Here is a 27,316-nt window from a genome sequence, read left to right on the forward strand (position 1 = left end):
TTGTGGAATCTCAACCTATCCCTTCATACGTTGGCCCTTTATGGAAGAGACCAATGGAATATACGTTTTATTTTTCCAAGTTTTGTGCCTTTGATTAAGGGAGGACTAAGTGAGTAAGTATGTCTCATGAAATTCTTGCAAATTTATAATCATACTGTTTATGGTTGACCACAATTATGCCACAGAACATTTGTCATCACTTATATTGTTGAATTGGATTACATGATTATATTGATCAACACAGATAAAACAGTTTTTCATTCATTACGTGGAAGAAATAATGATCAACTATGTAAATTAATATGCTTTCACATTATTATCTCACTAGTTTGGTGAGATATTCTGATATCTGTGTGCCACTAATAATTGAACATGAAGTTCAATTGAACATGAACCTCTTGGCCTATTGTAATCACTTCATCATAAAAGAGATATTAAACACTCGCATGTAAACAGAATAATTAATATCATTATTCTCTTTTTCCATATCCCCATGATAACTGTCACTTATCAGCTTTGAGCAATGCAAGTTATATTTTAACCTCTTGTATAAAGCTTTTTGGATAAAAGATCAAGCAGTGACAGAAGGGAACACACTGTGACAAGAAGGACTTTGATGTTCAAAATGCCCAGAAAGTGGATTTCTGCTCTGCTCCTGCTACAGATAAGTTACTGTTTCAAATCTGGGATCTGTGGGAAGGTGTTGGTGTGGCCGATGGACTTTAGTCACTGGATGAATATAAAAATAATACTGGATGAACTTGTACAGAGGGGCCATGAAGTCACTGTTCTGAAACCTTCGGCTTACTATGTTCTTGATCTGAAAAAATCACCGGATCTTAAATTTGAAAATTTTCCTACATCTATCAGTAAAGATGAGCTGCAAAATTTTATGATAAAGGTTGTGGATGTGTGGACTTATGAGTTGCCAAGAGATACATGTTTGTCATATTCCGATCCTTCAAAATATGGTTTACGAATTTTCTTATTACTATCTAAGACTTTGTAAAGATGTTGTTTCAAACAATGAGCTCATGACAAAACTTCAGGAATCCAAATTTGATGTTCTTTTGTCAGATCCTGTGGTTGCCTGTGGGGAACTGATAGCCGAACTGCTCCACATTCCTTTTCTGTACAGTCTTTGCTTCTCTCCAGGCCACAAACTTGAAAAGTCCATTGGAAAATTTATACTCCCTCCATCTTATGTGCCTGTAATTTTGTCAGGACTGGCTGGCAAAATGACATTCATAGACAGGGTAAAAAATATGATATGTATGCTTTATTTCGACTTTTGGTTCGAGAGACTTAGATACAAGGAATGGGACATGTTTTACAGTGAGATTTTGGGTAAGTTAAATTTTTCCTCAGTAGACTGAAAACCTAAATTTTACATGTGTGTAAAGACTTATTTCCATGAAATACAAAGTGAAGTAATCTTTTATAGGTGATCAAATGTATAATGATATTAGCTATCAAATTCACAAACTCTTGTAAAAGCTCATATAATTCATCAAATGGAAGAAGGTAACTGTTCTCAGACAAGACATTTTGGTTAACTATACCGTTGCATAGAGATGAAACTAGATGGTCTCTGGGTGATTCTTTACTCATCCACTGAAATTCCCCTGTATTTGAATAAGTTTCTAAGCAGTTAGAAAATCTTGTTTCATGAAGATTCAAGAATGACATATTTCATAGTATCAATATGTATACTCAGCAGACAGTCCTGTCAAGTCTTCTTTGTCTCATTTGCACATTTTCCCTATCTAGGAAGGCCCACCACCATAGATGAGACAATGGGCAAAGCAGAAATGTGGCTCATTAGATCCTACTGGGATTTGGAATTTCCCCACCCAACATTACCAAATGTTGACTATGTTGGAGGACTCCACTGTAAACCAGCTAAACCCTTGCCCAAGGTAAATACATTCTTTTTGTCTTTTTCATTTCATATCATTTCTGATGAAATGTTCTACATCTTTCATTATATCTTTTATTACATTTTTCTCCCAACTACAGAGATATGTGGCAAGTGGAAATAAAAGTCCTACTAATTAAGAGCTCAATAAACCCAGGAAAGTTCATGACAGACAATATATATATATATATATATCAGTGAGTTAAGGCATGTAGGCTATTGGAGTGATTAGTCATTGGGTTAAATTCTTTACCAAGCAACCATAAGTACATGAGTTTGAATCCCAGTGCCCACATACAGAGTTGAGTATTCTGACACAGCATGTATGACTTTAGTACTGAGTTGCAGAATCAGGTTAAAATAGAGGATACTAACCTGTTAAAATAGTGAGATTCATGTTCAATGAGAGATAGTCTCAAAAATAACATGTTAAATTTAATAGAGTAGAACATCTGATTTTATCATGGCCCTCATTATTTAAAACAAAGGCAGGGAATTTGGAGAAATTAAGAAAATACGCTCATTAATACACAATATCAAAAAATTATTACATGCAATGTGATTGATTATTACACAGTTATGATTATTTTTAAAGAGCCAAAACATTTTATTTATCATAGGAGGAAATATGCATTAACTGTCACATATGTATATACCACAACATAGATATCATTTAATCAAACCTTAGCTAATAGTAATAAATCAGACATCATAGGAGAAAATTGAACAGAAATGCGACATTTGTAAATTCTGTTGAATGAAAAATGTAATGCTGCTTCAAATTTACCAATATTTCATATACTATAATTGCATTCCTTAGCTTTCAATTCGCCAGGAAGAAACACTGAGAATGTTTATTGAACATGTAGGAGTACACTTTATATTGATGCCTGTGTTTGACAATGCCAGTTTTGTCTTATGTATGTTTTAACATCATGATTCTATAAATTCCTAAGAACACTTCAATTTTTATTCTCCTAGATGTTTTTTGTAAAGCTTTCATAATTAATTGTTCTACAATCACTATTGTGTGATAGAGCAAGTGCTTTACTCACAGGATATAGAAGAATTTGTCCAGAGCTCTGGAGAGCATGGTGTGGTGGTGTTTTCTCTGGGGTCAATGGTCAGCAGCATGAGAGAAGAAAAGGCCAACGCAATTGCATGGGCCCTTGCCCAGATTCCACAAAAGGTGAGATAAAGTGCCCATGGAAGGCAACTGTAAACTGAGACTGTGAAAGTCTCAGAAAGTCTGATTCTAGCAGTGATTGTGTGCAACCTGGCATTATGATGACAAGGGTCAGGCCTGTGAAGGGTGTAGGTAGACATTGAAAATTCTTCTTGATTTCTCATGAAATGATAATAGTTGCATCCATTTTTAGTTCACGTGAACCAAAACCAACATGTACAGAACTTGTGCAACCGAAAACACAGAACAAATCTAAGACAACCCTTCCCTAGTGGAAGACCACACATGGGAGAATATTTGGAGAGGACAAATGGCTCCTTACATTTTGTTGTTTGGTTTTAATTTTGATTTTGATGATAAAAGCACACACAGTTAATACTGCACAGGTCAAATTAATACATTGGGCTTTCACAATGCCATGGCAATTTATTGGAGTATTTAACACAAATCGTCGTGGAGTTGCTTCCCAGAGACTGTTGACTTGACACAATTTCACACTGCAACTCAGATTAGTGGCTTCAACAGCCGGAAATCCCCATTCCTCAGACTCCTGAGGTAGGAAGATAGATGATTTTTAAGAACTTAAGTAGTAGGGTGGGTATGGAAGAGGGTGATTTAGTGAAAATTGGAGTAAGAATGGATGAATAAAAAAAGACAATATATGAAACTCTTAGGGAAATGAAAAAAGAGATATCAATGTAAGTGCGTGGTCCTAGTCATTATTTGGAGTTCAGGTATAAGTCCAGTGTGCAGATGATGCCAACATGCTTGGAACTATTGGTCCACAGCAACTGCTCTTCAAAGGGTTGTATGTCTACTCGGTTGAAGTTGGTACAGAAGGTTTAATACCTGTGTTTGAATCCTACACTGTCACCATTCCATAGGAAGGTGGAAGCCAGAGGCATCAGCCAACTTTATTCAGAGAATAAGACTCTGAGGGTTACGAAAGGTCATATGAGTCCATAGCACATGAGTTCCAGCTGTGTTCAATCATCAAATGAGATGTGTATGATAAAACCAAGGTTTGGTCAAAAGGAACATGAAGGACAGCTTAAACATTGCCTGGCAGACAGTAGGAAGTCGAAGTGGTTAACCTGCAGCAGACCCACTCTTATCTGCTAGAGCTGAGAAGAGGGCCAAATCACAATCCAAGAGTAACTTCTGGGTTTGGAGAAACTGTGGTCAAATATCCTTGTCCAGTTTTCTTAGACTGTTTCACAAGCATTCAAAAATTTCCTCTATCCTCAGAGTCTTTTCTTTCATCTCTTCCTTTTTAATTTTTTTAAGCACAGAATATCCAGAGTGATTTTAACATGCATTCAAATTTAGTTATCTTTGGATGCATGAATATCCCCATATTCATGGGAATAAACAGATGGAATCACCAGAAATCCTCAGGTGAGGACAAATGACAACAGTCAACTTCTTCCTTGGTACATACAGTCTTTAATTGGCCCAATGTAGATAGAATTCACTTCCGGTGGAAGAGTCAATGAATCTTTTTACCTTTTAGCTGGAGGATTTCTATCTTCATCATGTCTGCAACAATCTTCTCACCTGCCACCTTTGTCCTTCGTGACTCAGTCTCGAGGAGCCTGAGAGAAATCTAAATTCTTTCATTGGAATATCTGCAATGGCAGATACATATCCTTTGCCAAATCTTGAGAAACTGGCCTTCTGAGGTTAAAATAGTTGAAATCACCTAGACCTGTCTAAAGGAAGTCCAGAATTTTCTGTAGAGAAATAATTCGGGTTCCTGAACATTCTTCACCTTCAGTTAAATTTAAAAATAAGAATATATAAGGAAAGTTCAAGGATATCCCTTGGTATTCCCCATGATGATTTATTTTTAATAATTGTAATTTTAAAATTCTATTTGTTCTTTCAATTATGCCCTGGCCATGATGATTATAAAGAAGTTTTAAAATACTATTAATATTCCATCATTTGCAGAAGTTTTAATTTTTTTCTACTACAGCCTATTCCACTGTCAGTTTTTATTAAAGTAGGCACTCCTTGTCTTCCAAAGTTTGGATAAGAAGAAGTACATTGCAAAAGTCTTCACTGAGTATAGAGGTAGAACCAAAAGAAATTTAGAATATATATCAATGCCCACATGCAGGTACAGCATCCAAGACAGAAGAGCATAGTGAATTGCATCTACTTTCTCTAATTCACTAATATTTGTTATCTTTTGTGTCAACTCTTGCTTTAAAAATGTGATATTATAAGGGATAATAAGTAGTATATTGTAAAATTTGAACAACATTTCTATGTGGGATATGGTATTGACAATAGTTCCTCCCCTGATTCACTAATACAGCAAGAAGAGAAAGGCAAGTAAAATTTTGTGGCCCTTATAATGGATCCATTCCAAAGGCTTATTCAACTTGTTTAATACATATAGGAGACAATTTAATGGAAAAAAAATAAGTGTAAATGCAGTGAAGAATCCACAATATAAATAAATGCCTTTTTTTAGTTTTGATTCAAATAGCTGTAATACTTTTGACTCTCAAAATGAAATCATGGATTTTCTAATGCGATCACTCTGAGTTAAATTGAATCGTTATTCCAAAATTAGGTATTCTCAAATATAGTATGTAGGTGATAAATATTCCCTAATAATTTTGAAAGATTTTGAGTTTTTAAATCGTTCTTCTTATGGTTACCAACAACCATTCTCATTACTAGTTGCCTTAGATATTACAATGTCTGACCTTTGTGCCATAATAGGAGTAATAATTAGTGCGTATTTATGTAGAACATCCTGAATCTTCCATATACACATTGTAGCTCTTCTGGTTTGGAGGTGACTATCAGAACATCATCCATATAATGAATACTATAACCCTAAGGAAAGGCCTGCATCACGGGGTCTAAAACCATTACAACATGGAATTGGGGCATCAGAGTGGATTTTGCCATGCGGTGACATAATACAGGGCATTGATATTAAAGCTGGGGTTCTTTAGGGTTGAGAGAAGAAAGATAAAAGGCTAAATATACCTTAATATTAAGATGAATGGTACAAAAGCAGTTTTTTAAATTCATAAAAATTGAAGACGAATCTTTACTAACAGGTGTCAGTGTAGATAATGACTGTAAATCTCCAATTGACCACAAGGTGGCATTAAGATTTCAGAAGTCAATTAAGCATTCTGTTTATTATATTTGTAAATTACAAACCATGATAAACTACTGTGACTCCAAAAGTAATACAACTATTCTAGGCAGACTCGTTCCCCAATAACCTGTGTGTCACTTAATAGGGCATTGGAGAGGGGAAGTAGCAATACTTTAGTACAAGGACTATCCAGTACAGCACTTGTTAGAGTAGTAGCTTGTAATAAAATCATAGATTGGCTATACTCTGAAGCTGGCAGAAGTTCTGTATTCTTTAGATTTAAATCCACACATTGTCTAATCTTAATATTCCCTCATAAGGTTTCTCGTTTCTTGGCCAGCATTGTTTTTTGTTGCCAAGCAATGTATTGCCATACTCACCATATTTATTTCATCATTCCTTATCCCAGTGTTTGCCCTTTATACATGCAGAGCATAAGCCAGGTCTCCTTGATTCTGAGCACTGAACTGTTATAAGGGCAACTTACTTTGATTCTTAAAGTGGTCACTTTAACAATGTCAATTTTTGTAGAACAAACGTTCCTCAAACAGGTAATTTCTCTCTAGGTTTGTAAGACCCTACATTGCTACATAACTTCAGAAAGTCCATAACATTTTTATCTCTCTTTGAAACTTAATCTTTGTCAATGTTCATTGTAGTTATCTAAAGTAACTGTTTAAGAACTCTAGAATTTGTTGTCCCTTTACTTATTTTTCAATAGCATCTCTGAATTTCCCTCTGAAATTGGCATAAGGCGCAGAGGTATCTTACATATTTCTATATTACAAGACACCAAATCTGATTCCATATCAGTTTTCATGCAGATAGCCATAGCAGCATATCTAATGTGAGGGGACTGAAGGAGGTATATCTCACAGCTTGTAATTTGTTGATAAAAATCCTTGTCAGCCTTTATCTATGATATTTCTGGGATTATCCCTCAGTCCTAACTGCTGAATGATTTTATGGGCTTTATCTTCATGCCACACCTACCAGTGAGGAAATTGAAAACTGCTAAGAAGCAGTTTAGGAATTACATGAAACCCATAGGGCAGACATTATGCCTCATTGCTCCAACCAAAGATAGTCATTGTTATATGGAGTAATAGGTCCATAGGAAGCACAGGCCTTTTTAAAATCTTTCACAATATCCATGTCTAATTCCTGATAAATATTTTGACTTTATTGAAACTTTACTAGGAACCACTAATCATATCCGGAAGGAATGGATGGATGAATTTCTTTCCCTTGAATTGCCCTAGCTTGCCTAGGATGTAGTAATAGCTTTGTCCATAGGCTTTCCTAAATCCTCTTCAAACAAGAAAGATTTCAAGATTTGATCACCTGTGCAGTATCCAGTAGTGGCATTTTCCTTTGCATTTTACCTGAACTGGGAAATATGCTGCTGACCTTTTTTGTATATTTTTTATATAAATTCATTTAAATTTCAAATGTTATCCCCTCTCCAGTTTCCAGTCTATAAACCCACTATCACATCCATTTCCCCTTGTTCTATGAGGGTGTTCCCCGATCCAACCCACCCCTTCCTTCCTCCCTGTCCTGACATTTCACTACACTAGTGAGTCTATCCTTGGCAGGACCAAGGGTTCTCCTCCCATTGGTGCTCAACAAGGCCATCCTCTGCTACATGAACTTAAAAAAACAATTTTAACACATTGTCATCCTGTTTATATTCATGCAAGAACTTGGTCATCACTTCCTGGTGATTATTAACCTTATCTTTGTAAAGAAAGTATTTTGACAACAGTCTAAATCAGTGCCCCTATGACCAACATCAAGCATAGATCTCTATGTATTCTGCCCTGATATTCTGATTCACCTCTTACTGTGAGTGTGCCCAATCTCCTGATATGAAGCCAACCCTAGGTCCCCATTCAGTACCACTTGTAACAGCCCAGAGACAGTGAAACATGATAGAATGGAGCTGATATGTGAGGCAGAGTAACTTCTCATGAAATAGCCAACGTTATTAACAGCATCAAACAATGCATACTCAGGGTTGGGGATTTGGCTCAGTGGTAGAGCGCTTGCCTAGCAAGTGCAAGGCCCTGGGTTCGGTCCCCAGCTCCGAAAAAAAAGAAAAAAGAAAAAAAAACCAATGCATACTCTGAGGCTTAAGAAATGTCATATGAGTAAAAATCGCAGGACTTCAAGCTGTATACAATCATAAGGACCAGTCAGGGTACTAATATATAGACTCAACTCCTATCTGGTACACATAGGAAGATGGCACAGACACATAACAAGAGAAATTTTGTTTAAAGGAAAGATGGCAACAAGACTCTTGTCCTGTTTTCTCAGAGTATTCTCAATGCTCTAAGAATTCTACTCACACATCTTCATTCCTGGACAATTCCAACACTACAATATGGAAGGGTTCTTCCAGATGAATCAGATGACTCCACATTCCTATGATCCAACACGTTGGCTATTAATTGCAAGTACTCATGGGCAAAGAGATTTCTGAATGGGAAACAAAAATTAATGACATACAATCAATGACAAAAAAATTGAAATTCAATAAGATTACACAGAATAAGTGAACAAATATAAAAACTCTACTGTGTTTAAAATTTATTTTTATTACAATATTAAGACTGGAATATTAGAGTTGTCAAAATCATTTAGATCAAATAAATTATTAATAATTTGCCAATAGTCTTTGGAGTTGAATTATGTCACTATGGCAATGTGCTAACATTTTCCTGTATCATTAACTGTCTCATTTGTCTAATTATTTCTTCCTCAAAAGTAGTGATTATGGTTACCTGTGTGAGTGTAACACAAAAAAATGTTGGTACTCTTGTGTGAGTCTTCTGAGTTCTCAGTACTCACTGCTTCTGACTTTCTCATATAACCTATGGGAGGTATTCTGAGCAGTTTTCTCTATACTGAAAAAAACGCAACATTATAACATTATTTCTATAGACCCTAAGAGAACACAAATGCCAGCCCAGGTTACTGTATCCTGGAAAACTCTCAATTAACACAGATGGAGAAACCAAGATATTCCATGACAAAACCAAATTTACACAATATCTTTCTACAAATCCAGCGCTACAAAGGATAATAAATGGTAAAGCCCAACATAAGGAGGCAAGCTACACCCTAGAAAAAGCAAGAAACTAATTGTCTTGGCAACAAAACAAAGAGAAGAAAAGCACACAAACATAATCCTCACATCCAAATACGAATATAACAGGAAGCAATAAACACTATTCCTTAATATCTCTCAACATCAATGGACTCAACTCCCCAATAAAAAGACATAGATTAACAAACTGGATATGCAATGAGGACCCTGCATTCTGCTACCTACAGGAAACACACCTCAGAGACAAAGACAGACAATACCTCAGAGTGAAAGGCTGGAAAACAACTTTCCAAGTAAATGGTCGAAAGAAGCAAGCTGGAGTAGCCATTCCAATATCGAATAAAATCGATTTTCAACTAAAAGTCATCAAAAAAGATGAGGAAGGACACTTCATATTCATCAAAGAAAAAATCCACCAAGATGAACTCTCAATCCTAAATATCTATGCTCCAAATACAAGGGCACCTACCTACATACATAAAAGAAACCTTACTAAAGCTCAAAACACACATTGCACCTCACACAAGAATAGTAGGAGATTTCAACACTCCACTATGATCAATGGACAGGTAATGGAAACAGAAATTAAACAGAGATATAGACAGACTAAGAGAAGTCATGAACCAAATGGACTTCACAGATATTTATAGAACGTTCTATCCTAAATCAAAAGGATATACATTCTTCTCAGCACCTCATGGTACTTTCACCAAAATTGACCATGCAATTGGTCAAAAAACAGGCCTCAACAGATACAGAAAGATAGAAATAATCCCATGAATCCTATCAGACCACCATGGGCTACAGCTGGTCCTCAATAAAAATAAGGGAAGAATGCCCACATATACATGGAATTTGAACAATACTGTACTCAACAATGACCTGGTCAAGGAAGAAATAAAGAAAGAAATTAAAGACTTCTTAGAATTTAATGAAAATGAAGGTACAACGTACCCTAACTTATGAGACACAATACAAGCTGTGCTAAGAGGAAAACTCATAGCTCTGAATGCCTGCAGAAAGAAACAGGAGAGAGCATATGTCATCAGCTCGACAGCACACCAAAAAACTCTAGAATAAAAAGAAGCAAATACACCCAGAAGGAGTAGAAGGCAGGAAATAAACTCAGAGCTGAAATCAACCAAGTAGAAACAAACAAAAAAAAAAACCATAGAAAGAATCAACAGAACCAAAAGTCGGTTCTTTGAGAAAACAAACAAGATAGATAAACCCTTAGCCACACTAATGAGAGGACACAGAGAGTGTGTCCAAATTAACAAAATCAGAAATGAAAAGGGAGACACAACTACAGAATCAGAGGAAATTCAAAAAATCATCAGATCCTACTAGAAAATCCTATATTCAACAAAATTTGAAAGTCTGCAGGAAATGGACAATTTCCTAGACAGATAGTAGGTACAGAAGTGAAATCAGGAACAGATAAACCATTTAAACAACCCCATAACTCCTAGCAAAATAGAAGCAGTCATTAAAGGTCTCCCAACCAAAAAGAGCCCAGATCCAGATGGGTTTAGTGCAGAATTCTATCAGACCTTCATAGAAGATCTCATACCAATACTATCCAAACGATTCCACAAAATTGAAACAGATGGAGCACTACTGAATTCCTTCTATGAAGCCACAATTACTCTTATACCTAAACCACACAAAGACCCAAGAAAGAAAGAGAACTTCAAACCAATTTCCCTTATGAATATCGACACCAAAATACACATTAAAATTCTAGCAAACCGAATCCAAGAGCACGTCAAAACAATCATCCACCGTGATCAAGTAGGCTTCATCCCAGGCATGCAGGGATGGTTTAAAATACAGAAAATCATCAACATGTACAATTATATAAACAAACTGAAAGAACTAAAAAACATGATCATTTCATTGGATGCTGAGAAAGCATTTAACAAAATTCAACATCTTCTCATGATAATAGTCCTGGAAAGAATAGGAATTAAAGGCCCATACCTATACATAGTAAAAGTCATATACAGGAAACCAGTCGCTAACATTAAACTAAATGGAAAGAAACTTGAGAAATCCCACTAAAATCAGGGACTAGACAAGGCTGTCCATTCTCTCCCTACTTATTCAATATAGTTCTTGAAGTTCTAGACAGAGCAATCAGACAACAAAAGGATATCAAGGGGATTTAGTTTGGAAAAGTAGAAGTCAAAATATCACTATTTGCAGATGATATGATAGTATATATAAGTGATCCCAAAAGTTCCACCAGATAACTACTAAAGCTGATAAACAACTTCAGCAAAGTGGCTGGGTATAAAATTAACTTAAATAAATCAGTAGCCTTCCTCTATACAAAAGAGAAACAAGCCGAGAAAGAAATTAGGGAAATGACACCCTTCATAATAATCCCAAATAATATAAAGTACCTCGGTGTAACTTTTGCCAAGCAAGTAAAAGATCTGTACAATAAGAATTTCAAGGCTCTGAAGAAATAAACTGAAGAAGACCTCAGAAGATGGAAAGATCTCCCATGCTCCTGGATTGGCAGGATTAATATAGTAAAAATGGCCATTTTACCAAAAGCAATCTACAGATTCAATGCAATCCCCATCAAAATACCAATCCAATTCTTCAAAGAGTTAGACAGAACAATTTGCAAATTCATCTGGAATAACAAAAAACCAGAATACCTAAAACTATCCCCAACAATAAAATGACTTCAGGGGGAATCACTATCCATGAACTCAAGCAGTATTACAGAGCAATAGTGATAAAAACTGCATGGTATTGGTACAGAGACAGACAGATAGACCAATGGAACAGAATTGAAGACCCAGAAATGAATCCACACACCTATGGTCACTTGATTTTTGACAAAGGAGCCAAATCCATCCAATGGAAAAAAGATAGCATTTTCAGCAAATGGTGCTGGTTCAACTGGAGGTCAACATGTAGAAGAATGCAGATTGATCCATGCTTATCACCCTGCACAAAGCTTAAGTCCAAGTGGATCAAGGACCTGCACATCAAACCAGATGCACTCAAACTAATAGAAGAAAAATTGGAGAAGCAACTCGAGCAAATGGGCACTGGAAAAATGTCCTGAACAAAACACCAATGGCTTATGTTCTAAGATCAAGAATTGACAAATGGGATCTTACAAACTGGAAACCTTCTGTAAAGCAAAGGACACTGTTGTTAGGACAAAACAGCAACCAACAGATTGGGAAAAGACAAGGGACACAACAACAACACATAGAGGGCTTATATCCAAAAAATACAAAGAACTCAAGAAGTTATACCATGGGGAGACAAATAACCCTATTAAAAATGGGGTTCAGAGCTAAACAAAGAATTCACAGCTGAGGAATGCCGAATGGATGAGAAACACCTAAAGAAATGTTCAACATCTTTAGTCATAAGGGAAATGCAAATCAAAACAACCCTGAGATTTCACCTCACACCAGTGAGCATGGCTAAGATCAAAAACTCAGGTGAAGGCAGATGCTCGCAAGGACGTTGAGAAAGAGGAACACTCCTTCATATTTGGTGGGATTGCAGACTGGTACAACCATTCTGGAAATCAGTCTGGAGGTTCCTCAGAAATTTGGACATTAAACTACCTTAGGACCCAGCTATACTTCTCTTGGGCATATACCCAAAAGACGCCCCAACATATAAAAAAAAACACATGCTCCATTATGTTCATAGCAGCCTTACTTATAATAGCCAGAAGCTGGAAAGAACCCAGATGCCCTTCAACAGAGGAATGGATACAGAAAATGTGGTACATCTACACAATGGAATATTACTCAGCTATCAAAAACAATGCCTTTATGAAATTCATAGGCAACTGGAGGGAACTGGAAAATATCATCCTGAGTGAGGTAACTCAATCACAGAAAAACACACATGGTATGCACTCATTGATAAGTGGCTATTAGCCCAGATGCTTGAATTACCCTAGATGCACATAATACATGAAACTCAAGACAGATGATCAAAATGTGAATGTTTCACTCCTTCTTTAAAAGGGGAACAAGAATACCCTTGGCAGGGTATAGGGAGACAAAGGTTAAAACAGAGACAGAAGGAACACCCATTCAGAGCCCCACATGTGGCCCATACATATACAATCACCTGATTAGACAAGATGGATGAAGCAAAGAAAGAAGTGCAGGCCGACAGGAACCGGATGTAGATCTCTCCTGAGGGACACAGCCAGAATACAGCAAATACATAGGCGAATGCCAGCAGCAAACCACTGAAGTGAGAATGGGACCCCCGTTGAAGGAATCTGAGAAAGGACTGGAAGAGGTTGAAGGGACTTGAGACCCCGTATGAACAACAATGCCAACCAACTAGAGCTTCTAGAGACTAAGCCACTACCCAAAGACTATACATGGACTGACCCTGGACTCTAACCTCATAGGTAGCATTGATTAGCCTAATAAGATCACCAGAGGAAGGGGAAGCCCTTGGTCCTGCTAAGACTGAACCCCCAGTGAACGTGATTGTTGGGGGGAGGGCGGTAATGGGGGGAGGATTGGGAGGGGAACACCCATAAAGAAGGGGAGGGGGAGGCGTTAGGGGGACGTTGGCGTGGAAAACGGGAAAGGGAATAATATTCAAAATGTAAATAAGAAATACTCAAGTTAATTAAAAAAAGAGATACTCAAGTTAATAAAGGAAAAAAAAGAAAAAATATTTCTCTTTTAGAGATTATAATTATATAATTTTTGCCTTTCCATTCCTCCCTTCAAACACTCCCATAAACATGCCTCCTTGGTCTTTTTCAAATGCACCAAGCTCTGTTTTCCATTACTTGTTACATACACATATTTATGTCTCTACACTTATATTCCCAAATATATCCTGCTCTGTCTTTATAATGTTAAATATGACATCACCAACAAAATTGTCTAACATTTAACAGGTTCTTTGGAAATTTGATGGCAAAACCCCAGCAACATTAGGACCCAATACCAGAGTCTACAAGTGACTCCCCCAGAATGACCTCCTGGGTAAGTCTCTGGAAATCAAATGCAACATCATGACTGAGTGACTGATTACTGTAGCTATTTATTTTAACTTCAAATTCTTCACATCACACTTACTTCATGGATTATTTATTTAAGATAACAAGTTCTGTCATGGATTTGGTCTTTTTATCCCTCATTTATTTCTTCCTTTTCTTATTCCTATCTTTCTCTTTTTTTAAGTCAGGGGGATTTTATTCTAATTCATTATTGTTAACTGGAAAGAAATATCAAAGCTCTGAATTCTGCACAAAAACTTTATAAGGAAATATGTATGCATACACATAAGTTTCTACGTGGTTATAGTCCCATACCTTATTTTTTGTTAAATGACTCAGTCATGACTCTTCCTCCTTTCTCTTTCTCCTTCTTACTTTACATTTTAATCATTTTGCATAAAAATGTGTTTACCAGTGCCTATCTCTCAACATGCAGATTGTTAAGGTTAAATAACTCCCTCAGTTATACAACAGAATGATTCTTTATCCGCTCAGAGCAACCTAGGTCAACATTAAAACAGTGTTAAATTGGTTATTTTATTTATTTACATTTCAAATGTTATTCCCTTTCACAGTTTCCTTTCCACAAAACCACTATTCCCTGATTTTTTTTTCATGCCTCTATGTGGGTGCTCCCACATCTGCACAACCACTCTTGCCTCGGCGGCCTAGTTTTCCCCTATCCTGCCTCCACAGACCCAATGGGATTCCCTCCAATTGATTCCAGACAAGGCCATCCTTTTCCAAATATTCAGCTGGAGCCATGGATCCCTCCATTTGTATTCTTTGGTTGGTGGTTTAGTCCCTGGTAATTTTAGAGGGTCTGGTTGGTTGACATTGTTGTTCTTCCTATGGGGATGTAAACCCCTTCAGCTCCTTCACTCTTTGCCCTAACTTCTCTGTAGGAGTCGCGGAACTCACTCTAATGGTTGACTGCAAGTATCCATATCTGTATTGGTCAGGCTCTGGAGAAGCCTTCCAGGGGACAGCTATATCATGTTCTTGTCAGTAAATGCTTCTTGGCATATCAACAGTATCTGGGTTTGTTGTCTGCTGAGGGGATGTTCCGCTTGATGGAGCAGTCTCTGGATGGCCTTTCCTTCAGTTTCTTTTCCACTCATTGTCCCTGCTTTTCCTTTTGACAGGAGGAATTCTGGTTTAAGATTTTTGAGGTGGGTGGTTGGCCCCATTCCTCAAACAGAGGCCTTGGCTATCCATTGAATATGGTTTCTACAGACTTTCTGTCCCCTTTGTTGGTTATTTCAGCTAATGTCCTCCCTGTTTGTTCCGAGAAACCTCTTGAGTCCCTGGAACCTGGTGCTTTCTAGTGTCTTTCCCTAGTTGAATCTACACTACTGTTATACACCTCAATTCAAATTCCTGACCCTCTGTACATCTTCCTTATATCCTCTTATATCTGAAATGCCATAAAATCTTTTCCTTCCTCTCCTCTCCTCCTCCAAGATCCCTCCTACCCTCTACCTATTTTGATATTTTGTCTATCCCATTTGAGTATGACTGAAACTTCCACACTTCTCTTCTTGCTTCTTGAGCTTCATATGGTCTGTGAGATGTGTCATGGGTTTTCTGTGCTTTCTCTGTCTAATAACCACTAATCAGTGAATACATACACTGCATGTTCTTTTGTGACTGGGTTACCTCACGCAGCATGAGATTTTCTAGTTCCATCCACTTCCCTTCAAATTTCAAGAAGTCATTGTTTTTAACAGCTGAGTAGTATTCCATGTGTGAATGTGCCACATTCTCTGTATGCACTCATCTGTTCAGGGACATCTGGGTTGTTTTCAGCTTCTGGCTGTTTTAAACAAAGCTGCTATGAACATAGTGGAGCATATTTTTTGTTATATGTTGAGACAGATTTGGGGTATATGCCCAGGAGTGGTATAGCTGGATCCTCCAGTAGCAGTATGTCATATTTTCTGAGGAACCATGGAACTCACTTCCAGAATGGTTGTACTAGTTTGCAGTACCACCAGCATTATAGGACTGTTCATCCTTCTCCATAGCTTCACCAGCAATTGCTGTCACCTGAGTTTTTGATCTTACTCTTTCTGACTGGTGTGAGGTGGAATCTCAGGATCATTTTGACTTGCATTTTCCTGATGACTGAGGATTTTGAACATTTCTTTAAGTTCTACTCACCCATTCAATCTTCCTCAGGTAATAATTTTGCTTAGCTCTGTACCCCATTTTTAAATAGGGTTATATGGTTCTGTGGAGCCAGGTTTTTAAGTTCTTTTTATATTTTGCATGTTACCCTTCTCTTGGATAGGTTTGGTAAAGATCTTTTGCCAATCTGTGGGATTCCATTTATTCACTAATTAATTTTATCTACTAGGGACTTCATATGTTCAACTGAAAATGGGTTTTTCATACCTCAAATCTCAAGCCGCATGCTAATTTGCTTCTCCAGAAACCTAGTTTCTTCTTGCTCTGAGACAAAAATATTTCAGAGAGCTTATGATTTTAAGAAACCTTATGTAGAAACATGTCCTTTCTGTTCCTCTTAGTATACATATCTCTTTTCATGTCCAAAACTGCTAATTAATATTAATCTGAATTCATATTTTTCTAGGTCACCCGAAAACCAAAGCCTTTATAACACATGGTGGAGCCAATGGCCTCTATGAGGCGATCTATCATGGAATCCCAATGATTGGCATTCCTATGTTTGGAGAACAACATGATAACATTGCCCACACGGTGGCCAAAGGAGCAGCTGTTTCATTGAATATCAGGACAATGTCAAAATCAGATTTGCTCAGTGCACTGGAGGAAGTCATAGACAATCCGTTGTGAGTATAACTTTCTATAGTGCGTTTCATTCATTCATTCATTCAATCACTTGCTTATTCATATATACACTCATTGTTTTCTTACCGAAAGACAAAAAAACGAGAATTATACTGAGATGAACTGACATGTATTAGTGCATGGTTCAGGACACACATTATACTCTCCTTTACTCATTGTTTTTAAATTCCTTGTAAGGCTTTATGTTCCCTTGCTATTTAAATCTGGGTAGTCTTAATGTGCAACCCTTCTGCTTTACCTTCCACTGTTTGGCCAAGAAGTATTTTTGACACCAATGGACAATACCCCAAAAGAAATCTTTCATTTCCTGTGTGGATTTTTTAGTAGGAATTCCTTGGTTATTGGAAGGAGAACCATCAGGTTAGATGTGCAAAGTTCATTAAAATTATATATGCACAAAGACCTGAAATAGAATGTAAGGTATAAGTAGTTAATAGTTTAATTCTTGTTTTGTCATATATTCTTGTTGTTATTGTCTCTATTTCTCTCCTCTTCTCCTCTTCCCATTTCCCTAATTAGATCCCTTGAAATCTGCGATCTCCCTTGACCCTATTCACATAGTCTTCTCTATTTACACCCCTTCCCAGTCTCTGAGGAGCGTCTACTTTTCTTATTCTTCTAAGAGATAAGTTGAATCCTAAACTGTAAATGACTGTAATATGAATACTAATGAATGAGAATGTTTTAAGGAGAAGAAAAACACAGTTTTGCTCTTGTGCTTTGAAATTAAAACCATTGTAATTCTTACCTGTTGTACTACATCAAACTGATATTTAGGAGTGGTAACTCAGGCCTCTATGTCACCCTTCTACTTGTGTACCCATCAATAATTTTTTCAACAGTAGAGTCAAATGAACTTGCATCATCCTTCTTTGTGAAATTCCAGCAACTTTTCTAGAATCAGAATGTTAACAAAAAATGAAGGTCAGCAATAATATCAAAAATTAGGCTCAATGGGTAAGAGCAGGGTTTTTCATAGTATTCATTCCATTCACTGATGACCATCTTATCACTTATAGCTATAAAAAAATGTTATGTTGTTGTCAACCATTCACCATGACCAGCCTATGAAGCCCTGGACAGAGTTGTCTTCTGGATTGAGTTTATCATGCGCCACAAAGGGGCCAAGCACCTGAGACCGCTTGGACATGACCTTTCCTGGTACCAGTACCACTCTCTGGATGTGATTGGATTCCTGCTCACCTGTTTTGCAGTCATTGCAGCCCTTACTGTAAAATGCTTCTTGCTTGTTTTCAAATCTTTTTGAAGAAGGAAAAGACAATGAAGAATGAGTAGAGCGTCATTCAGTCTCATTCTAATTTATGAACCACATTATAAACTTACTGATTTTTTTATCAAGGCAGATCACATTTGTAAGAAGACATATAACTCCGTGAATACTGATATGTAATCAAAAATCCATCATTTTTAAATTTTAAAATCACTTAATGTAAAATGTTACATTGTAGAAAAATGTGCAGAATAAAAGTATTCTTGATAGAGTCCTAATAATCAAAGTATTAATCTTAAAATATTTGAATAGTGTCCATTTACCTCTTTGTCTGAGACTGAATCTGTAGCTTTCATACAATAAAATGTAGCTAACTTGTACACGATAAATACTGGCATATAAAAATGTTCTTTTTTCTGTAATAGTCTTAATTATTTGTTGTCTAGAATAAAGTGTGGTTAGTTTGGATATCAGTTTTAAAGGAATCTGTTGGCTATTTTGTTCCTCTAAAATAATGTGCTAATATAAATCATCTCAAGGAAAAAGCAGAACAGTTTATTTGGAATTGTGGATACAGTTCCTTAGAATGTAGAGTATCAGGGAAGGCAGTGTAGCAATCACCCAGAGGAGGAAGCTCACTTGTCATATCTCAACCACATATGGAAAGCAGAGTGAGAAAGAAGTGGGGCTAAGCTATGAACTTTCAAAGCTTACTCCAGTGATGTACTTCATCCAAAAAATTTAACCAATTCAATTAAGATTCCATAACCTCAATCAGCACTACAAATTTTGGGAAATGTGCTCAAATTCATCATCATAGTTGAAACATTTTACATTCAAACCAATAACAGGAAATAACTCTGTCTTTAACATTTTTAGCATACATTATGTTGTTACCATTCTAGTCCACCAAGTCTAACACACCACCATAGAACACCTGTATTTCTTCAGTATAATTTAGTTATGATCTTGAGGAATAATGTTCATTGGAAATAAAACTTATGAACAGGGAACAAATGGAAGCCCTAAATAAAGTAAATTTAGTTTTGTGATTGGTTCTTTATGATGCTGGTTGATATACGTATATATCATATACAAAGAACACAAGAATTTAGACTCCAGAAAACCAAATAACCATATTAAAAATGGGGAACAAAACAAAACAATGAATTCTTACACAGAATGGCTGGGAACCATCTAAAGAAATGTTCAGCATCCATCTTAGTCTTAGGGAAATGCAATTCAAAATGATCCTGAGATTCCACTTCACAAGAGTCAGAATGGCTAAGATCAAAAATTCATGTGACAGTAAATGTTGCTGAGGATGTCGAGAAAGAGGAATACTACTCCACTATTGGTGAGTTTGAAAGCTGGTATGACCTCTGTGGAAATTAGTGGGTGTTCCTCAGAAAATTGAACATAGTAGTACCTGAGGACCCAGTTATACCTCTTCTGGGCGTACACCCAAATGATGCCCAACATATAACCAGAACACAAGCTCCACTATGTTCATAGCACCATTATTTATAATAGCCTAATGCTCGAAAGAACTGAGATGCCCTTCAAGAGAGGAAAGGATAGAGAAAATGTGGAACATCTACACAAGGGAGTACTACTGAGCTATTAAAATCAATGACTCCATGAAATTCATAGGCAAATTGATTGACCTAGAAAATATCATCCTGAGTGAGGTAACCTAATCTCAGAAAAAAACATGGTATGTACTCACTGATAACTGGATATTAGCCCAAAAGTTCGAATTTCCCAACATACAATCTACAGACCACCTGAAGCTTAAGAAGATGGATGACCAAAATGTGGATGCCTCACTCCTTCTCAAAAGGGGGAGCAAATATATCCATAGGAGGGGATATGGAGGCAAAGTTTAGAGCAGAGACTAAAGGAACGGCCATTCAAAGCCTGAGTCACATGTGGCCCACAGATATACAGCCACGAAAACTAGATAAGATTGATGAAGCTAAGAAGTGCATGCTGACAGAAGCCGCATATAGCTGTGTCCTGAGAGGCACAGCTAGAGGATGTCAAATACAGAGGTGAATGCTTGAAGCAAAACATTGAGCTGTGAAAGGATTCCCCATTGGAGGAATTAGAGAAAGAAATGAAACAGCTGAAGGGGCTTGTAACATGATTGAACTTAGTTCCCCCCAAAAAAGACCGAGCCTAGCAGAATGGATGTTGCATTAAAGAAAAACACCTTGACAATAAACACAGACATATCTTCAAAAAATGGGCTAGAAAGAAAAGGTTTAAAAACAAAGATGCCAAGAAGCAAACTTCAATTATCATTCTAATATCTACTAAAATAGACTTAAAATCAAAATTAATCCAAAGAGACAGAGGACACTTCATATTCATCAAAGGAAAAAATCTACCAAGATGATAATTCAATTTTGAACATCTACAACCGAAACACAGGAATACCCACATTTGAAAATACATGTTGCTCAAGCTTAAATCACACCTTGAGCCACACACATTACTGGGCGGCATTTTAATATCCCACTATCATTAATTAACAGGACATTCTGATAAAAACAAAAAGAGAAAAAAACACTAACAGACATTATGAAGTAAATGGACCTAACGGACATTTATAGAATATTTCATCCAAACACACAAGAATGTATTTTCGGTCAGTGTGGAGGAGACTGAGTATTCTTCCTTGTAAATACTGTTATTTGTATATACTGTAAATGATGACGTCGGTGGGCACTAACCAAGCCTGGGGAAACTGGGAACAACCTCAAAACCAAAACCAGACACAGCACAAGCAGCAGCCAAAGGCCACTGCAGAGCAAATTCGACTTGCACAGATGATTTCGGACCACAATGATGCTGACTTTGAGGAGAAGGTGAAACGATTGATATCACAGGCAAAAACCAGGATGAATGTGTGATTGCTTTGCATGACTGCAATGGAGATGTCAACAGAGCCATCAATGTTCTCCTGGAAGGAAATCCAGACACGTATTCCTGGGAGATGGTCGGGAAGAAGAAAGGAGTCTCAGGACAGAAGGATGGTGGACAAACTGAATCTAATGAAGAAGGAAAAGAAAATCGAGACCGGGATAGAGACTATAGTCGACGACGTGGTGGGCTACCAAGACGGGGGAGAGGTGCCAGCCGTGGACGAGAGTTTCGGGGCCAGGAAAATGGATTGGATGGCACTAAGAGTGGAGGACCTTCTGGAAGAGGCACAGACAGAGGGAGAAGAGGCCGTGGCCGGGGCAGAGGTAGTTCTGGTAGACGAGGAGGAAGGTTTTCTGCTCAAGGAATGGGAACCTTTAACCCTGCTGATTATGCAGAGCCAGCCAACACTGATGATAACTATGGCAGTAGCAGTGGCAATACATGGAACAACACTGGCCACTTTGAACCAGATGATGGAACAAGACTTGATTTCATTGGGGTTGAGGGGTCAAATTATCCCCGAAAATTTGAGACTGCTCCTAGTGCATGGAGGACTGCAACAGAAGAGTGGGGAACTGAAGATTGGAATGAAGATCTTTCTGAGACCAAGATCTTTACTGCCTCTAATGTGTCTTCAGTGCCTCTGCCTGCGGAGAATGTGACAATCACTGCTGGTCAGAGAATTGATCTTGCTGTTCTGTTGGGGAAGACACCGTCTTCAATGGAGAATGATTCATCTAATCTGGATCCATCTCAGGCTCCTTCCCTGGCCCAGCCTCTGGTATTCAGTAATTCGAAGCAGAATGTCATATCACAGCCTGCTTCAGGGAATACATTTTCTCATCATAGCATGGTGAGCATGTTGGGGAAAGGATTTGGTGATGTTGGGGAAGCTAAAGGTGGCAGTACAACAGGCTCTCAGTTCTTGGAGCAATTCAAGACTGCACAGGCCCTGGCTCAACTGGCAGCTCAACATTCTCAGTCTGGAAGCACCACCACCTCCTCTTGGGATATGGGCTCAACAACACAATCACCATCACTGGTGCAGTATGATGTGAAGAGTGCAAATGATTCAACAGTGCACAGTCCTTTTACAAAGCGCCAGGCATTCACCCCATCATCAACCATGATGGAGGTGTTCCTTCAGGAGAAGCCACCTGCAGTGGCTACCTCGACAGCTGCACCTCCTCCCCCCTCTTCTCCTCTGCCAAGCAAATCCACCTCGGCTCCACAGATGTCTCCGGGGTCTTCGGACAACCAATCCTCCAGCCCTCAGCCGGCTCAACAGAAACTGAAACAGCAAAAGAAGAAAACCTCCTTGACGTCTAAGATTCCTGCTCTGGCTGTGGAGATGCCTGGCTCAGCAGATATCTCAGGGCTAAATCTGCAGTTTGGGGCATTGCAATTTGGGTCAGAGCCTGTCCTTTCTGATTATGAGTCCACCCCCACCACGAGCGCCTCTTCAAGCCAGGCTCCCAGTAGCCTGTATACCAGCACCGCCAGTGAGTCTTCATCTACAGTTTCATCTAATCAGAGTCAGGAGTCTGGTTATCAGAGTGACCCAATTCAGTCGACAACTTATACCTCCCAAAATAATGCTCAGGGCCCTCTATATGAACAGAGATCCACACAGACATGGCGGTATCCCAGCTCCATCTCTTCATCACCCCAAAAGGACCTGACTCAGGCTAAGAATGGTTTCAGCTCTGTGCAGGTCACGCAGTTACAGACCACGCAATCTGTTGAAGGTGCTACAGGCTCTGCAGTGAAATCTGAATCACCTTCCACTTCTAGTATACCCTCTCTCAATGAAACAGTACCTGCAGCTTCCTTACTGACGACAGCCAATCAGCATTCATCCTCCTTAAGTGGCTTGAGCCATAGTGAGGAGATTCCAAATACCACCACCACACAACATAGCAGTGCATTATCTGCACAGCAGAATACCCTTTCTTCATCAACATCTTCTGGGCGTAGTTCAACATCTACTCTTTTGCATACAAGTGTGGAGAGTGAAGCGAATCTGCATTCTTCCTCCAGCACTTTCTCTACCACGTCCAGCACTGTCTCTGCACCTCCCCCAGTGGTCAGTGTCTCCTCCAGTCTGAATAGTGGCAGTAGCCTGGGCCTTAGCCTGGGCAGCAACTCTACTGTCACAGCCTCAACTCGAAGCTCAGTTGCTACAACTTCAGGAAAAGCTCCTCCCAACCTTCCTCCTGGAGTCCCGCCATTGTTGCCTAATCCATATATTATGGCTCCAGGGCTGTTACATGCCTACCCGCCACAAGTATATGGTTATGATGATTTACAGATGCTCCAGACAAGATTTCCATTGGATTACTACAGTATCCCGTTTCCCACACCCACCACTCCACTTACTGGGAGGGATGGTAGCCTGGCCAGCAACCCTTACTCTGGCGACCTCACCAAGTTCGGCCGCGGGGATGCCTCCTCCCCAGCCCCAGCCACAACCTTGGCCCAACCCCAATAGAACCAGACGCAGACTCACCACACCACGCAGCAGACATTCCTGAACCCGGCGCTGCCTCCTGGCTATAGTTACACCAGCCTGCCACACTACACAGGGGTCCCGGGCCTCCCCAGCACCTTCCAGTATGGGCCTGCTGTGTTCCCTGTGGCTCCTACCTCTTCCAAGCAGCATGGTGTGAATGTCAGTGTGAATGCCTCGGCCACCCCTTTCCAACAACCAAGTGGATATGGGTCTCATGGATACAACACTGGTGTGTCAGTCACCTCCAGTAACACGGGTGTGCCAGATATCTCGGGTTCTGTGTACTCCAAAACCCAGCAGTCCTTTAAGAAACAAGGTTTTCATTCCGGTACTCCTGCTGCCTCCTTCAACTTGCCTTCAGCCCTAGGAAGTGGAGGGCCCATCAATCCAGCCACAGCTGCTGCCTACCTACCTGCCCCCTTTATGCACATTCTGACCCCACATCAGCAGCCACACTCTCAGATCCTTCACCATCACCTGCAGCAGGATGGCCAGGATATCCTCACTCTCGTCGATGACCAGCTTGGTGAATAAGTATTACCGTACCAACTGGGCCTCTTCTAGCAGGCTCGAAGGCTGTGGAATAAAGTGAAATCGTTGCCCTTTAAGAACTCTCACCTTAATGTGCTAATATTTTGCCTTTAAGGGGATTCCCTTTTACATCCTGTGACTGAAAAGAACCACTGCAAATCTTCATTTCTTCTAGAAACTGCCTCAACTACAGCAAGTTTCAGGAAGTGAAAGGGGAAGGAGCTAAGGACATTTAAAAGGAAAAGGACCTTGTGGGAATCTAAGCATGATTTAAAGGATTCATGAAATCTGAAGCCAGCATTATCTACTGTCTGGCAGAACCAAATTGCAGGGCTTTTTTCTTTTTGGAGGAGTATAGTAGTTCTTATCTGAGTTATGTTTTTGAGACAGTCTATGTAACCCTGACTGGCTAGAAGTTGTAACCCAACTGGCTGGAAGTTGGTGTGGAGACCAGGCTGGTCTCAAATTCAGAGATCTACCTGCTTCTACCTCTTCAGTGCCAAGGTTAAAGGTTCTCAGCACTATACCTTACCTTGCCTTTTTTATGTGACTTTGAAATGCCTAAGTTTTGGGAAAGGAGTGGATGATGGTAGAGCAAGACCTGGGGTGGGGACATGGTGCAGTAAAAGGTTTTGGACATGGAAAAAAAAAAAGAATGTATTTTCATCTCAGCACCTCATCAATCCTGCTCCAAAACTTAACATCTAGTCAGTCACAAAGCAAGCCTCAACAGATACATAAAAATCGAAACAACACCTTGTATCTTATCAGGTCATGGTAAAGCAGGGCTTCAACAACAACAGAAACAACAAAAGCCTACATGCTCTTGAAAATTGAACAACTGTCTTCTCAATGGTCTTTGGGTCAGGAAGAAATAAAGAAAACACGGATTATCTAGAATTCTATGAATTTGATGGCACACTAAACATAAATTCATGGGACATGATGGAAGCAGTGCTGAGTGGAAAGTTCATAATATTAATCCCACCATAAAGAAATTGTAATTTCTCATACCAGCAATTTAAATGAATATGAGAAAGCTCTAGAGAAGAAGATAGAAGAAGGAGGAGGGGAGAGGGGAAAGGAAAAGAGGGAGAAAGAGAGGGAGAGGGAGGAAAAGGAGAATGAGAAGGAGGAGAAGGAGAAGAAAGAGAAGAAGAAAAAACCATGGCAAAGAGGAGTAGAAGGCTGGAAATAATCAAATTCCTGGCTGCTAAGAAGAGAAGTGGGGAAGGAAAAGAAGAAAGGATTACAAAGAAATTGAAAATGCTTGGACCAGAAATAGGCAGTAGACAGGATATAAAATGAATAAATGAAAAAAAATTATTAAAAATATATAACTTTATATCAATTTTGAAATGTTTTCAACTGAATTCTATTTTGATGTAACTGCAGAACTCAGTTTGCTTCCATTTGCATAATATTTATTGTTTAAATTTTGTTTCCAGGTCATATGTTGTTACTTTTGAAGTGAATTTCTTTTTTATTAATTAATTAGTTAATTTTCTTTACATCCTGAGCACAGCTTCCACTCCCTCCTCTGCTCTCAGTCCCTTCCTCACCATACCTTTCCTATATCCTCTCTGTTTCACCTCAGGAAGGGGAGGTCTCCCTTGGATACAAGCCCCTTTGGCCTACTAAATTGAATTAGACTAGTCACATCTCCTAGGCTAGACAAGGCAGCCCTATTAGGGAAAAGCCATCCAAAGGCAGGTTTTGCATAACTAAGCATACATACATATCATCTTTATTGTCTATATATGCTAGTTTATGTTTCTTGTACTTATCATTCATTTTAGTAATTTCAGCCTATAAAATGTAAGTTATAATTGTTTTCCACTCTCGCTTCTCTATTAGTTCCACCTGGCTTTTTTCTCTCACATATTTATATGATTACGATATCATGATTTTTTCCTACTAATACAAGACTTTCTTGGCCATGTCTTAGACAATTGGCCTAATACTAATAAATTCATGTTCTCTTCTTTCTCACAGACTTGCCTTTTCCTTAACGTCTGAGAGATAATTTTGTGGCATATATTGTTTCAGCCTCTTCTCTGTTGCTTCTGAATGTACTACCTCGTTGTCTTCTGTCTCATAGTGCATCAACTGGGAAGCTGGATGCTTCTCTAACACTAATTATATAATGATTGCAAATGATATTTTCCTGCTGATATTTTACATTTTTGTTTGTATAAGACTTTGACAATTTGATGAAAATATTCACCAGATAGTGCCATTTGGGCAAATTCAGTAGGAATTCTTTGATGATCTTGCAATTGGATGTCCCAAACTTTCCTAAAATGGAAATACATTTTCCAATGATTTTCTTAAAAAATTTTTTGTGGCTCTCTCTCTCTCTCTCTCTCTCTCTCTCTCTCTGTGTGTGTGTGTGTGTGTGTGTGTGTCAGGAGGGGATCTCTTATCTCCTTAAAACACCTCAAACCTCAATGTCTAATTGTTTAAAGTGTCTTTGAGGCTATTTGAAGTCATTTGCCTTGTTTTTTCTATTGGCATGACTGCCTTAGTTGTTTCATAGAACTTACATTCAAGGTCAGATACTCTTCTAACTGATTTGCTCCTAGTAGGAAGAGTCAGAGTGGTTGGATGATACCAGAAAAATAAGTCCCACTGAATCAATAAGCAAGGGGAATAGGAGCTCACAGAGACTGAAGAAGCAACCACAGGTACTAGATAGATCCACAACAGGTCCTCTTCCACATATAGCATAGATTACTCACTTAGTTTTGTGGGAGTCCTGACTGGGAAAACAAGTTAGTCTATATTTCTTGTGCCAGCTCCTGGGATGCTTTTCCTCTTGTGGGGTTGCTGTGTCCACGTCAATATGAATTTACTTCAACTTATACTTTCCTTTGTCATGTTTAATTGTTATCTCTTAAAAGTTTGCTG

General features: G+C 38.5%; 1 protein-coding gene and 1 pseudogene across 1 annotated transcript; both read left to right on the forward strand.

Annotated features, from left to right (window-relative positions):
• The first annotated feature begins 625 nt into the window (after positions 1–625).
• On the forward strand, positions 626–18,497 carry LOC116912202 (annotated as a pseudogene).
• Positions 18,498–21,100: 2,603 nt separating this feature from the next.
• On the forward strand, positions 21,101–24,764 carry LOC116912543 (ubiquitin-associated protein 2-like). The gene is given in 2 exon segments (XM_032916645.1): positions 21,101–21,309; positions 21,312–24,764. Coding segments are annotated over 2 exon segments (3,261 nt in total). The 5' UTR covers positions 21,101–21,146; the 3' UTR covers positions 24,410–24,764.
• The last annotated feature ends 2,552 nt before the right edge of the window (positions 24,765–27,316 follow it).

Source organism: Rattus rattus, chromosome 11 (genome assembly GCF_011064425.1).
Source record: "Rattus rattus isolate New Zealand chromosome 11, Rrattus_CSIRO_v1, whole genome shotgun sequence".
NCBI lineage: Eukaryota > Metazoa > Chordata > Mammalia > Rodentia > Muridae > Rattus > Rattus rattus.